The sequence below is a fragment of the Lycorma delicatula genome, chromosome 5 (genome assembly GCF_047948215.1).
Source record: "Lycorma delicatula isolate Av1 chromosome 5, ASM4794821v1, whole genome shotgun sequence".
Lineage (NCBI taxonomy): Eukaryota > Metazoa > Arthropoda > Insecta > Hemiptera > Fulgoridae > Lycorma > Lycorma delicatula.
The window spans coordinates 2,845,410-2,859,842 of record NC_134459.1 but is presented as its reverse complement, the minus strand read 5'-3'; the positions used below and the strand labels follow the sequence as shown (position 1 = coordinate 2,859,842).

Sequence of the window (14,433 nt, the reverse complement as noted above, 5' to 3'; positions counted from 1 at the left end):
GATAGAAGACAGATTAACGGAATTCCAATTCATAATTATAAGACTAGGCATCATAAAGGCGATTTAGGTATATAAGACTAGATAGGTATGTTACCTCCTGCCGGATATCTTCTGCAAATATCATGTTTTTTTCTCTGTTAATTATTATTTTTTTTTATATATAGTGGGCATCGACTGCTACGGTCATTAGCTCTTGTCACAAACAAAATACTTTCCCTCTTTATGTAAGTGACTATGTCAAATGCAGTCTTGTGAAACAGATCATCTGGAAAAACAGACTTGCCGCAAAACAATAAAACCCGCGAAAAACATTAGATGACACGGGTATATAGGGCCCATGTCACTTAAATTGTGCGATCCTTTTCTGTAGAAATGTTGTAAACAATCAAAGCGGGTGTAAAGGGCCCGTAACTATTAAAACACAATTAAAATTTCGTCAACCGTACTAAAATACTAGAACAAAAAACTGGAGAAAGCACAAATCACAGTTAAAATACAAACACAGCTAAAATGATTTCCACAATTATTCATGTTAATGAATGTATCATAGTCGCTCCAATAAACCTCTTCAAGTTTCTCAGTAGAAACTTGATCATTTTCTTTTCTCTTTTATCATTGTATGAGAAATCGTGAGCCAAATTGCCGGTTAGTCTGAGCCTCATTCTGTCTCCGTACGACGTGTACTCTTTTATTAAATGTTTCACTGCGAGGTGTGTGTCACAGATTCTACATATGGTTCCTGTTCTCCTGCTAGCATATACGTCGAAGTAAGTAGTATGACATATTTGAAGTCTAGTAAGGGCTACTTGTTCTCGACGGGTTAAAATGTTTCTTGTTTTAATGGGAAGTGGGGTATTATTAACGGAATTAAGCCTCGTTGTAAGAGTACCTCACCTCACCTTCTTATCCGTTCTTTTCTGATGACCTGTTTACTTTAGTTTTTAAGGTCATCTAGTCGAACTAAAGGAATATTGACTTCTTTGCTGTTTGCTGCTTGTTTGGCTGCTTTATCGGTTGCTTCATTACCAGGAATACCGACGTGGCTAGGTGTCCATCAAGATGCATTGTTTACTGTGTTATCTTTAAGATGTTTAATTGCTGTTAATATGTCTTAAACAAAGCCCATCGGACTGGTCTAGTCGTTAACTCTTCATCGCAAATCAGCTGATTTCGAGTCGTTGAAATCCTAATAAAGGCGGTAACTTTTAAACGAATTTCAATAATAGATCGTGAATACCGGTGTTCTTTGATGTTTTTTTCCCCCGGTGTTGCGGAGAAATACCATTTACGTACCCCCACAAGGGGAGTGTTGGACTCGCACGGGTTCGGCTAGATGTTATTAAGAGCCGATGCGTGCCCGCACCCTGCCGACTAAAACTCCTGCTTCATCGTTCCTCTCCACCCGGGGCCGGGTTTGCAATTGAGTATATCACAACCCCAGGAGTGCCAAAGCAGGGAGGCTCAGGAGTCCCACACCTTCACCACCACCGCCCACCCGCGCAAGCACGGACAGACGACGGCTCCACTGAGGGCGTCCCCACCCCTCCACACAGACTATTGATTACACTTCTGACTACAGCATTACGATCTAGAACTGCAACTGTTCTCACCTTGAAATTTATACTCGACACCTCAGTCGGGATATTGGTACTACTCGCCGCTTGTCAGGGGTAACCGGAGTCCCCCCGCTTTAACACCACCGCCCATCTGTGTAAACACAGATGAACGACAGCTCCACGAAAGGCTGTCTTTCAACCCCTTGCATCTTGCACCTTCCTATACAGCACACTTTATACAGTCTGTTAGCTTTACTCCGATGACATTGCCTACGTCTGTCTGACCAGTAATCACCATACATCTTCTTCTTTCTCTTTCCCATATAACGCATTGAAAAATGACTCCCTCTGACCACAATATTGGCGCTCCGGATTATCTACCTTGTGTCTTCTGAACAGGTAGGCTCAGAATGAGCCGTGGCCGGTCAGGAATCGGGTGAGCCAATAAATTCAGTACAACAAATCTCCTCCCGATCCACGGGTCCATTTGCCTTTTTGGGAGGTGGCCCATCTTGTCTGCCACTCTTCTATTAACTTGCGTTGCGCGTTATTCATCGTTTTATCAAGTTTTACCCGAGGTCGAGCCATCTGCTGTATAGATAACACTCCAGTAATTACAAACAATGCTTCGGTTGACACCGACGAATAGGCACATGTAAAAGAGATCACATGAAAGAGGCACATGACATGATCATTTTACATTGTGTTTGCTATTTTACTCAGTGTGTTTGAATTCTTCCTCAGTAAATTCTTCATTATAATACAAATTAGTTTGAGTATCAAACGATATTTTCATTTACAGCTTTATGTTTTCAATATCATCGCCATAAGTTTCCATGGCACTGATAGCTTCATAGCGACTCGCAAATTTTGGCTATGTCCGAAGGCGAGTCAAGGAGCTTTTCTCTATCTTTAATACAGGAAACCCGGTGGTAGGACGATCCATCGGATACAGCTCTGCTTCATACCTCTGCCGAAGCTGTCTGTCCTGTTATCGAGGAGACATTTTTGACAGGCGGTTATTTTTTCACTTAAAATAATTCTTTTGGTCCTATCCCTGCATTTTTTAAATTTTATTAAATTTTCCTGCGTAGGGCTTTTCTTCAAAATGTTAAAAGCGCTTTTCTTCTTTTTAATTGCATCACGCACAGCATCCGACCACCAAGAAACAAGTGGATGTTGCATCATCCCTGAGGTTTGAGGGATGTGTCTTGATGCTGCAGCAACGGCATTTGCCACATGTTCAACATCGCTGTTGATGTCTCCTGTTAGATTCTGAAAATCGATATCTCTAGTAAAGCTAAACCGGTCAGTTTTGCAAAGAACCCATCTCTTTTGTACGGGATGTATTATAACGGATGTATTTAATGACACCATTATTGAAAAGTGGTCACTTCCATGTAAGTCTTCATTTACTTTTCAATCTAATTTATGCACTATAGTGGCGCTGACCACACCTAAATCAACGCATGGGGAAGCAATTGTTCTGCTAGATTATGTAAATCCTCTTCTCTCCAGTCTAACTTAGGCAGATACAAATTGCATAGAGTAATTTTAACCGGGCGGTGTATGCGTGTAGCTACCGCTTGTAAATCAGTACATTCTTCGAAGGCACAACGAGTTGCTGAAACGATGGTAACTCCTTCAAGGGCCTAATCTTTGATTAGGCCCTTGATCAAGCCTAACTATATTGTACCCATTCAGTCTCAAAGTATCAGTATTCCATAAATACGTGACTTGTAAGCAAACACACAAAGGATTAACTCTCTCATTAATAGCTGTAACTCACTCAAATTCGACAAACATCCATTGATATTCCATCGCAAGATCAACTCATTTATACAAGCCATTTTGCAATTTAAGGTTTATCGCCTAGGTTTCCTCTTAGGCCAACCTTTTCTCCATTACTTATACGGCCTCTACCTCTGAAGATAGGGTGTTCGAAGCCTCGGAGACATTATCTTCTACCATCTGGTCATCCCCCTCTGATGCCACCGATTGTGGTGAGAAGGAAGTTTTGCGGCTGTTATCCAATGATACCGACCCAAATGGAGAGGGGAGTATTACATCTAAGTTCATGTTCGGTTAACTCCCCACGGTTATTTTTGGGGTGGCTAAATGCTCGCCTTCAGTTTTTCTGGAGGCTCTGCAACTACTTTTATTTGTATCTCTTTTCCATCAGTCACTTTCTCGTTATCTTTCCGATTTCCCTGAATGCGGACTTTTTCTATCTGAACTTCGACATGTTTCATATTAGACTGAGGCTTTTGTAATTTTTCTTGATTTTCTTTTATCGCATTACTTTTCGTAGGTTCTTGCTTAGGTTGAGTTCTCTTTACTTTAATTACGTCCTGACCTTTTAGTGTCGGTGCAGAGCTACTTTTTTTTATCGGTCGCATTCTAAGTTTCTCGTTAATAATCCTTTCGACCATATTCGCTAAGGCTAGTGCTGTCTCAGATATAACGTCTTTTGGTTTTAATGAAGTTGCAAGAACAGCTGCAACCTGAGCATAAGCCGTTGACTTAGGTTTCTTCTATGAACTATCTTCTTTGCCTTGATGTAGTTGATTTTTGTGTGGTCTTTACCTACTGGATGGCTACTACTTCGTTATACACCGGGCAATTTCGCGATCTTGTCAAGTAATTCCCATGACAATTCACACATACGGCCGGATCCTTGATCGATTCATCTGGACTCAACGGGCATCCACAAGAGCACACCTGTTGCCTTATACAGCATACTGCCGTGTGTTTAAACCATTGACATCCGAAGCACCTCCAGTGGAGTCGGAATAAACGGACGCACTTCAAATCTGTGAAGACTAGTCTTTACCTTTCCCCGACACTTTGGTTTGTTAAAGGTGAGGACGTGAGACGCGGAGGGTACAACTTCTCCGTTGCGTCGAGTATTTAATCGTCGACACGCTACAACTCCTTGTTCGAAAAGTTCTTCCACTATTTCCTCTTCAGCGCAGTTAAATAAGTCTCTACACACGACTACTCCCTTGGAAGTATTTAAGGTGCCATGAGGTAAAACGCCGGTCTTCTTTGTTTTAAGAAGCCGTGAAGACTGTAAATCATTAACAGTTTTGACGAACAAACCGACAGATGTCTTTGTAACTTCTTTAACCGGTTCTCTTGCGGGTCCGTGTTTCCACGCGATATCACGAAAGGACTGGTTTTTATCACGAAAGGACTTTTTTGAAATCTCCATTACTTCTTCTTACAACCAAATACTTTGATATTACCGACTGATTCTTCGGTCGAAACTTACTTCGATCCGACTTTTCCATATCGTTAACTTAAATGCTCTTTCTACGCTTCGGGTCTGAAGCCAAAGATTTTCCAAGACAAGAGTTTTTATATGGACACTCTGCCATAGATAAAGTGGAAGTTGATTGTTCCGTGAAAACAAAAATCGTTAATTTACTATGCGGTTGAACAGACACAGGGAACTCACCGATCTTCTTTAAAGCTTGAACCTTTACGCTTTGACTGTCGTTTACGAATTCGATGTATAAACCATTAAACGTCTTGCACAGAACTACCAGTACAATTTGTAACCTCTTGAGTAATTAAGAATCGGCTGACTTTCTGGAAGTTTCCATACTCCCAATAAAAATAACGATGTCAATAACGAATAGCAATAACAAGACGTCTTGGTCTCGGCGCATTGTTGCTAAACAAAACTTTCCTCAATTCTTTTCTGATTCTGTCAGTATCTTCTCTAATTCTATCAGCATCTTTTCTAATTTCGTCAGTTTCTTTACTACATTTCCGCTTTGCTTCTGGCGAATCGGTTGTTTCTAAACGACGGTGTTTACGTGCACCCTCTGCCACGTTGAATTTTCCAAGATGTTGCATTAAAGTTGATTCTTTCTGTAGTAAGGCTAGCCGCCGGAGTACACCCCCACTCCAGGGCTAGTAACGGAGGTCCGATCCGGTACTCCAGTGGAACCGACAGATGTTCTGGCAGAAAGCGGATGCGCAATCTCTGTACTCTGACTCCAGGCCATATTTACTGAAGCTTCCAGGGCTCCCACGCACCGACGTACATGGGCACCTTCGTTACTTGCTTGCCATCGCAGGAGGCTGTGAAGACAACGAAAGGGTCTGCGTTCACCTGCAATAACATCGACTCTAGCCGCCACATCGACAGCTCTAAATGTGGTATAAGTCCATTTCCAAATCATTTACACTGTGCATGACCTGCAGGTGGCCGAGAAAATCCAATTCGACATAGTGACTTGAAGGTGGCAGACTGGTCAAAAAAGATCATATTTCCGAGGAAAACACTCGGAGCTTCGTTAGTCAGCTATATGTATTGTATGTATATACCGCTCTGGACGTGGAACGTAGGTGGTGTGTTCCGGACGTGAGGATTATCTATCAGGGCGTTATTATTTTTTTAAATTGGAATATATGGTTATCGACTTCTGCGGTCATTAGCTTTCGTCACATTCTTAAAAAAAAAATTGAATTTCCATAAGGTTTGTCATACATAAGGGTGTAAAGAGCCCTTACATTTTATTCAAAAACACCAAAATTATCTACACAGACACATTTAAACGCAAACACTGAGAAAACTTACAGGATGTAAAGGACCCTGATATTAAAAAGAAACAATAAATAAATAAAACAAAACAAAAATAAAAAAAGATTGTCTTAACAATACCAAAATTATTCATATCCATAAATTCATATCCAGAGAGTCCATATCCATAGAATTCTTCTCTTTCCTTTCTTTTTAAGCATCCTCGGGGCAACCAGAACCGCATTAAGCAGCACATCAGCCTTTCCAGGATGCCGTGGAAGTTGACTGTTCCCTTATAAAATGTCACGTAGGTCTTAACCGATCGCCCCCCCCCCTCGCGTCATAGAAGCAATTCGACCACCTATTCAGGACGGCCAAAGAATCCTTCGACGGGGAGGTTTGAATTTACTTATATACTTTATGTTTATATGGCAGTTCTGCCATATAAACACTAGCCGTATTTGCAGTTTCCAAAAATGGGCTCTCCATTTACATATATGGAGCATACAGCACCATGTTCGGTTTTTGAACCATCGGTATAAATTTTAATGTGTTCTTTGTAACTACTGATGGTCGATAAAAATTCCTGTTGGATGATTTCTATTGGCTTCTTTTTTATTTCTTCACAAAAGAGATCCAATTTTGTATTTACCGCTGGTAAAAGCCATGGCGGTATTTCTCTTGTAGTAATTGCTAGTGTCTCTGGTAAAGCAATTTCATATTTTCTTGTCGATTCGTGATGCCTTATTCCTGCTGGTATGGAAAAGGTAGCACGATGTTCATATAATGCAGCCAAAGAGTGATTATTAAAAACATTGTTATTTATATGGGTAGGGAAGGTCCATATATTTGCTGCATATCTTAGCGATAGGATTTCTCTTCTATAATGTAGTGGTATTATTCCAGCTTTCGACAGTAGACTAGTCGCCAGACTTGTACGGAATACACCTGTGGCATATCTTATTCTGCTGTTATGTATTACGTCTAACATTCGTAAATGCGACTTTCTAGCAGATGAAAATACAATACATCTGTAGTCAAGCTTCGATCGAAGCAATGTTTTATACAGCCTCAGTAGTATTTCTTCATCTGAGCCCCGATTGATGTTGGATAAGCATTTAATAATGTTTAGGCCTTTTTTGCATTTAACACTCAAGTCCTGTATATGTAAACTCCATGCAAGAGATTTATCTAGTAATAGACCTAAAAATCATACATTGTCCTTGTATAGTATACGATGGTCAAAACAGGACTTCGGTGAGGAATTCTTTTCCTACAGAAGTATACACTGTATGTTTTCTCTGGTGAAATTTTGAATCCAGTATTCCTCGCAACTTCATTGAGGACACTTGTTGCAACTTGTACTTCACTATAGCTGTCGTGTTGCTGGCATACACAATTGCCAGATCATCAACATAGACACTTGTGCTGATTTTTGCTGGAATGGCTAATATTAGTTTAGTGATGGCGATCATGAACAAGGTACCATTCAGCAACGAGCCTTGTGGCATGCCATTTTCCAATCATTTTTCTGAAGAATATTCGCTGTTGATGCATACTTGGAAAGTACGATCATTCTTATAGTTGCTGAGTAAAATTGGCAGATTGCCACCAATGCCTCATTCATGCATTTGAAGCAATATTCTATAATGCCAGGACATATCAAATGCCTAAAACAAATTATTGTTAAATAAAAATAATTTAATCTCTTAATCTTATTTATTTAATGAAACTGTTATGCAGTTATTTTATATTTATTTACTACCACTTCATAAATTTAAAAAATAGGGTAATATAGTTATTACAAAGAATGAACATCACTTTTGTTTTTTTTTAATTTTACCAAAGTATTGGCTTCAATCAACAAATGTTTGTTGTTTTCAATCTGTTATTGTTTCCAAATTGCTGGGGAGTTAGAAAAAACAAAATATACTAAATATTACAATAATATATATGCAGTACGATGTAATACAGCAATTCATATGCACATAATAGATAATTCTATATATATATATATATATATATATATATATATATATATGTGTGTGAGTGTGTGTGTGTGTGTGTGTGTGTGTGTGTGTGTGTGTGTGTGTGTGTGTGTGTGTGTGTGTGTGTGTGTGTGTGTGAGTAAATTTTGGTGATAATTCTTTTATCTTTTAGTATTCAGTTACTTACATGAAACAAATTCAGATAAATTCATATCTTTGCAGTATCTGGTGTCACTTTACATTTTCTCTTTAGTATTAGCAGAAATGAATAAATAATTTTATTCTAAATTTTCTTGTAATAACTAATAAACTGTCAAATGGCCATTAAATTTAAAAAAAGATCATTAAATTGACCATTAAATTAAATTTTACCGACCATTAAATTTAAAAAACAAGATTTAACTAATCTCAAAAACAAAAACAAGAAGTTCTCAATTTGATGTATTATTTATTTTCTTCTTTTTTACACAAAAGTTTTCAGCCTATCCTTCACCAAATGTATGTTTTTGTTGAATCATTCTATTTTATATTGAAACTTGTAGTAATTGTTTTCCTGATAACTTAATTGTAAGATATTTTAACTTGAAAATTAGATTGATATTTTGAAGATATTCTTGTCGTCATTTTTGCTTAGTAATTAGATTGTTACTGCATAATGTTGTTTAGCCTGATATCATTCTAATATAGAAAGCATTTTTGAACAAAATTCAAGAAAAATTAGGGTAAAACTGATATATGATCCAGAGAGCCATAACTTAAGCTCAGTAGCAGTCTCTTTATGTTATCTTTACACTTTAATTTTCTTAATTTATTGAGAGCTTTTTTGTATGGACAGCTTTTTGTAAGCCTGCCCATATTTTAAACAAAAATGTAACTAAAAAAATGTAAAATAGAATAAAACTAAAAACTTTAAAAACATTTACTTTTCCATTTCATCTTTAAATTTTAACTTTTTGAAGTTGGTATCAAATTACATGTTAATAAGCTGTTGTTTTTAATTTGGTACTGACATATCAAAGTAAAGAATTAAAGAAGTGTTTGTAATGATTATTTTTTATTCACAAGGTTTTATTATTTTTTTTATATTGTGCAGTTGATAAATGTTGCACTAGTATATTCTATTTTGTAGAAAAAACTAAATAAATATGTTACTATGTTAAATCATATTTCTATATCTTGTGACTGATTTAAAAAAAGTTATCTTCCTCTCTTTTTCATTCTGCAATGTCCTTTATCCATTGATTGCTTCAATGACTCAGGCAGTAAGAAGTAATGCACCAGATTTATGGAATATTTCAGCTTCTAAAAGTATTTTAGAGTATATTAATGCACAAGTCTGTGCGTATAGGGGTGTTTCCTAAAAGGAAGAGTAATGAATACTCTAAAATACACAATTAACAAATTATCCCTTCCACCTGTCATTCACATATTCATAATTAGACATTATTTTACAACTGATAATAATATTGTTACCTATAAAAATAATTTTACTTTCTAAGCGTTGTAAACACTATAAAACTTTATGAGAACCAATCGCCTTTTTAAATCAATTAAATATATTCATCACAATCTCATTACAAGATTATTGCATTTTAATTAGTTTTTTAAAGGCTACATTAATGCCATTCAACCTATTTAATATTTATTAAAATACAAAGTATACGTTATAAAAATAAACAATTTAAAAAAAATAATAGATTTTAATTTTAAAAAGCTTATTCAAGTTAATACTTTATGTCATTATAAAGGATAAACAAGTACATAAAATATCAAAACCTTTTTTTTTGCCGCTCTTTGAAATTTGTCATTATTTGAATTTCATTAATTAAAGTGATTAAAATACAATACTATAAAAGTAATATTACTGCTTTTTTTGTTAGTGAATTGGTTGCTTTACTGAACAAATATAAAGTACTGTCATTTTCATTAATTTCTTATTTTAACATTTTATTCATCTTACAACCCATCTGTCTACTTATGATAAATACAGGTTTATATAGGAAGTATAAATTTGTGAAGAAATTTAAACAAACAATTATGAGATAAATAAATTAACAGGATTTTTCTATATTTTTTTTTTGTGAATGAACTATAAAAGTATGGCAATGAAGCTTCATTGCCAAACAAAAAAGAAGTTATAAATATTTAAGAATGAGTATCTACAAAATATGTAGGAGACAAACTTCTGTAAAAGTGACGAGATGATAAGAATGAATTTGCATCACACAAGATCTAGCTTTTTCTATTTAATTAAACTTTGATTTTCTTATCATGATAATGTATAGCTTGTTAATTTTTATAAATTATCTTAAAATTTTCTGTACGCTGAAAATATTAAGGAATCATTCATTTTTGTTTAAATTGGTGAGAGTCCAGTCATAATTATATTTGTTTCAATGATAGTAATTTATTCTTTTTAATATATGATATTTTTATTTTTTGATTTTTTTTAAGGTGATGTATGTAAGATTTCTAAAAATAATGTAAAGTGGACATGTAAAAGTTTGGAGACGTGTGAATCTGCTTTGAGAAAGTTAAAAACGGAAAGACCAGAAGTATGTAGTTTCAGTGGTTTTAACGTGATTGTATGTTGTGAACCTAAGTCTTCACCTACATCAACTGAACAATCGTCTTCAGTTACAGCAGGTATTACACCAAGTATTACACCAGTTACTGTTACAGAAAATCCAACACGTGCTAAGCCAACCGGATTGAAAAGTGAACAAAGTAAGTTATTGATTATTTTGATCGCTTTTATAAGTAAATTATACCTAATTTATGATTACATATCTAAATTTAATATGTATCTGTCATAAATTATTAATTGGTAACCATTTTGGTGAGGCTGATATAAAGCTATTTGATTTAATTGTGTTTTTAAATTATTCACTTTCATAGAAAATACATGTAAGTATTAAAATTGTTATAATAAGTTAGTCTTATTTTCACTAATTTTTTTGGCCTAGAAAAATGCAAAGATTGTTTTTATGCCATTTAATCAAATTAAACACGTGAACAGACCTATATTTTTAATTGGTCAGCAATTAATCACAATTGTTTCTCTTTAGTGTCAGAGACAAATCAATTTTGCCTTATTTTTTTAGTTTATATCGAGTTTGTTTTTTAATTTTAAATGCTCATTTTGTTCTATGAAAACTAATTTCTATCAGCAACGTGATGATTGTCAGTTAATCCATTGTTAGTCATGATTGTTACGAAAATATAACATATAGCCTAAGAAAAAATTTAAGTTTTTATTATCCAAATAAAGAGTAATCCTAAAGAATGACCTGAAATAATATTTGAATTCAGTGAAGCACAGATGGTTTACTTTCTTTTAATTTTCAGAATGCAGAGAGTATGCAAAATTTGTATATCAAAAACCATCGCAAGTTGCTCTAAGTGTTAATATTCCTGATGAAGATTATGATAACGATGATAAAGAAAATACATGTAGCATATCGAAAGTGCCACTCATTGTTGATGGATCACCTGTTTCACCCCGTGAGTTTCCTCACCAGGTATAATTTCAATGACTCAATTATAAAAATTATTTTAATTAAATTGAGATGTATAAATATATATGTTAGGTAATGAGCTGAAACTGATTCTTTTATTTAAAATTATCATCGATTGTTATTTGATTAATTAGTAAACTCATCGTAGTTTTGCTTCTTTGTGTAAATTATTTACATGAGTTACCTGTATTTTTCAGTTAAATTTTATTCTGTAATTAAAACTCAATTTTTTTTTTTGGTTGTATATAAAGTATAGTAAATGTTTAGCTAAAACATATAGTTTTTACTTATACTTACAACACTTAATGTACAACCCATAATTATTGTATGAATAACAAAAAAGATAAATGTACTTCATTGTAAATGTGTGATGTGTGATAATTGTATTTGAAGTTTTATGAATAAAGCTTTAAATACAACAATGGATTACAACATTATTGTTAATGATTGTGTGCAATTGTTTTAACATGTAATTTTCATATTTATAATGTCACATACTTATGATACAGTTATCCAGCATATATATATATATATATATATTTAATTAATAAATGCAAGAATGAGTGACTAACTCTGAAAGAATTGAAAGTTATGAAGATAAATAAAGTGCCTCATTTTATTTTTGAACAGTCATGGTACAATTTTTAGTATGAGTAATAATTGCATTTTGGATAAAGATGAGGTGGTAAACTGTACATATTGTTCCATTACACCAAAAATAACTGAAAAAAAAAATGTTACAAAATCAAAATAAGTTAATACGCTCTCCTTAGGTTACAAAAATGTCAAATACTTTTTGCAATAGTATTTTTTACGACTGAATAACTGAATCTATGCTTCTGGAATTTATTAGGTAATTATTGAAAGCATTAATGACATGTTAAACATAAGAGGAAAAATGTTTTTAATAACTTTCTTTGATGTCATTTTACATTAAATTGTATCTCTCAGCAAAGACTATTAACTCTGTGAAAGTAACAACATTTTCATAATTACAATAATGGTCTTAGTAACATTCAAAGAGCTGATGAAAGTGCTACGTATGTAAGCAAGGAAGTATACTATGTCTAATATAAGAGCAGTTGAGATTTATTTGGGTAATTTCACATCATCATTCTCAAGGTTTATTTCCAAGGATGTCTCTGTTCCATTCCCCTTTATTCCCAGCTAAACTTTTAAGATCTAGGTAGCTCTCATTTCCATTTATAATTTATACTGTTTTCTAGTCCCTCTTTTTTGCACCTCCTTCTTTCTATCAATGTTTTAACCGACTTTTATCCCAATACATTTCCCTGACAGTTCTTCTTCTTCATTTTTAATTTTGTTGTCTTTTAATTTATAACATTTTATCTTCTACAGAATCCTCCATGCCCATATTTCAAAGCCTTCACCCTTTCTTTTTCCCTTTTCCTTAGTGTCCCAAATTTCAGATCCATATAGAAATGTGTTCTCCAAATGTAACATTTCACAAGATATTTTTTAACTCCAACTTCACCTTACTAATACTAACTGTTTCTTTCTCTTATATGCTTTCTTAATTGTATCTATCCTTTTTTAATTTCATTTTCACTTTTGCTATCTTTATTTAACGCACAGTTTTAACAGTTAACACACAGTAGTATCTGCACAGTTTTACGTGTTTAGTTCTCTTGTGTAGACATTTCATGTCACCTGTGAAGTTATTCAGTTTATTCTTTTTCCTCCTAAACTGATTCCTTCATCTTTTCTAGAGCATTTTTGGTCATATCTGCAACAAATATAACAACAAGTTTGGTGACAATCAGAACTCTTGCCTCATTTCTCTTCCTCCATCAAACAGCTCAGTGTGAACACCCCTTATTTTCATACCAATTTTCTGGCTCATGTATAATTTTTTAATTAACCTTCTATTCTTCCGATCTACTTTTTAGCTTCTTAATATTTCCATAAGTTTATACCATTTGCTTTTTTCATAATTAAAACATGGAGCTCTTTCTATATATCTCTTACCAATAATTCTTATTAACCCAGTAGCATCCTTTGGTCTTCTTCCCCAGCTCCCCATCCTGAATCTACATTGTTCTTTTGTAACCATTTCTTCTACTTTTTTCCTGTCTTCTGTTCAAAATTCACAAATAAATCTCAAAACAAAACTTATTGTCCTATAATCTTTCATTTTGACACTTAAAAACTACAACTTTTGGAGGAATGGAATCATATTTGTTTTAAAAGCATCTTCTAGCCCATCCCATTTTTGTAGATTGTTTCACACAATTTCACCATCTCTTATAGTCCATCTTCATTAAGACATTAATCAATTCTACTGACAGCTCATTTACATACTATTCTAAATAAAATGTTGGAGTATATATATACGACATTTTCTAGGTATTTAAAGTAATTTTGTTCATAATAATTGCTTGTTATTATGAAATAATTGTCATTATCTAAATTATCTGTGTCATAAATATTATAAAAAAATTGTCAGAAATTTCACCCAAAATCAATATGGTTTCATATAATATGATCAAAATAATATAATCACACATAATTATGCAATCGTGATGCGATCACTTGTAATTGAAAAAAATTATTCTTCAATCAATTTTATTGCATCATCCAAGTTAAACGTATTATTCATTTTATCAAAATATTGTTTGACTGAAATCCTTATTCTTTAAATTCAGATATGCAGTTGCATATGGAGTATTCTTTGAATAGGGCATCAATCTTGAAAGTTTTAACTGTAGTTTATTATTTATTTTCATCAATTCATAAAATCCCACTCTTAGGTGACATACTGTCACTGAATGGAATTTTGTAATTATGAAACTGTGCTTGATTATTATTTACATTGC

The 14,433-nt window shown here is 34.0% G+C and overlaps 1 protein-coding gene across 2 annotated transcripts in view; it reads left to right on the top strand.

Annotated features, from left to right (window-relative positions):
• Positions 1-14,433, top strand: part of LOC142324662 (venom protease-like) — an 84,911-nt gene that overhangs the window by 15,932 nt on the left and 54,546 nt on the right. For both annotated transcript variants that reach the window (XM_075365534.1, XM_075365533.1), the window contains exons 2-3: positions 10,533-10,805; positions 11,427-11,599. In XM_075365534.1, coding sequence (XP_075221649.1) covers positions 10,533-10,805; positions 11,427-11,599 — 446 coding nt within the window. The remainder of the gene's footprint in view (positions 1-10,532; positions 10,806-11,426; positions 11,600-14,433) is intronic.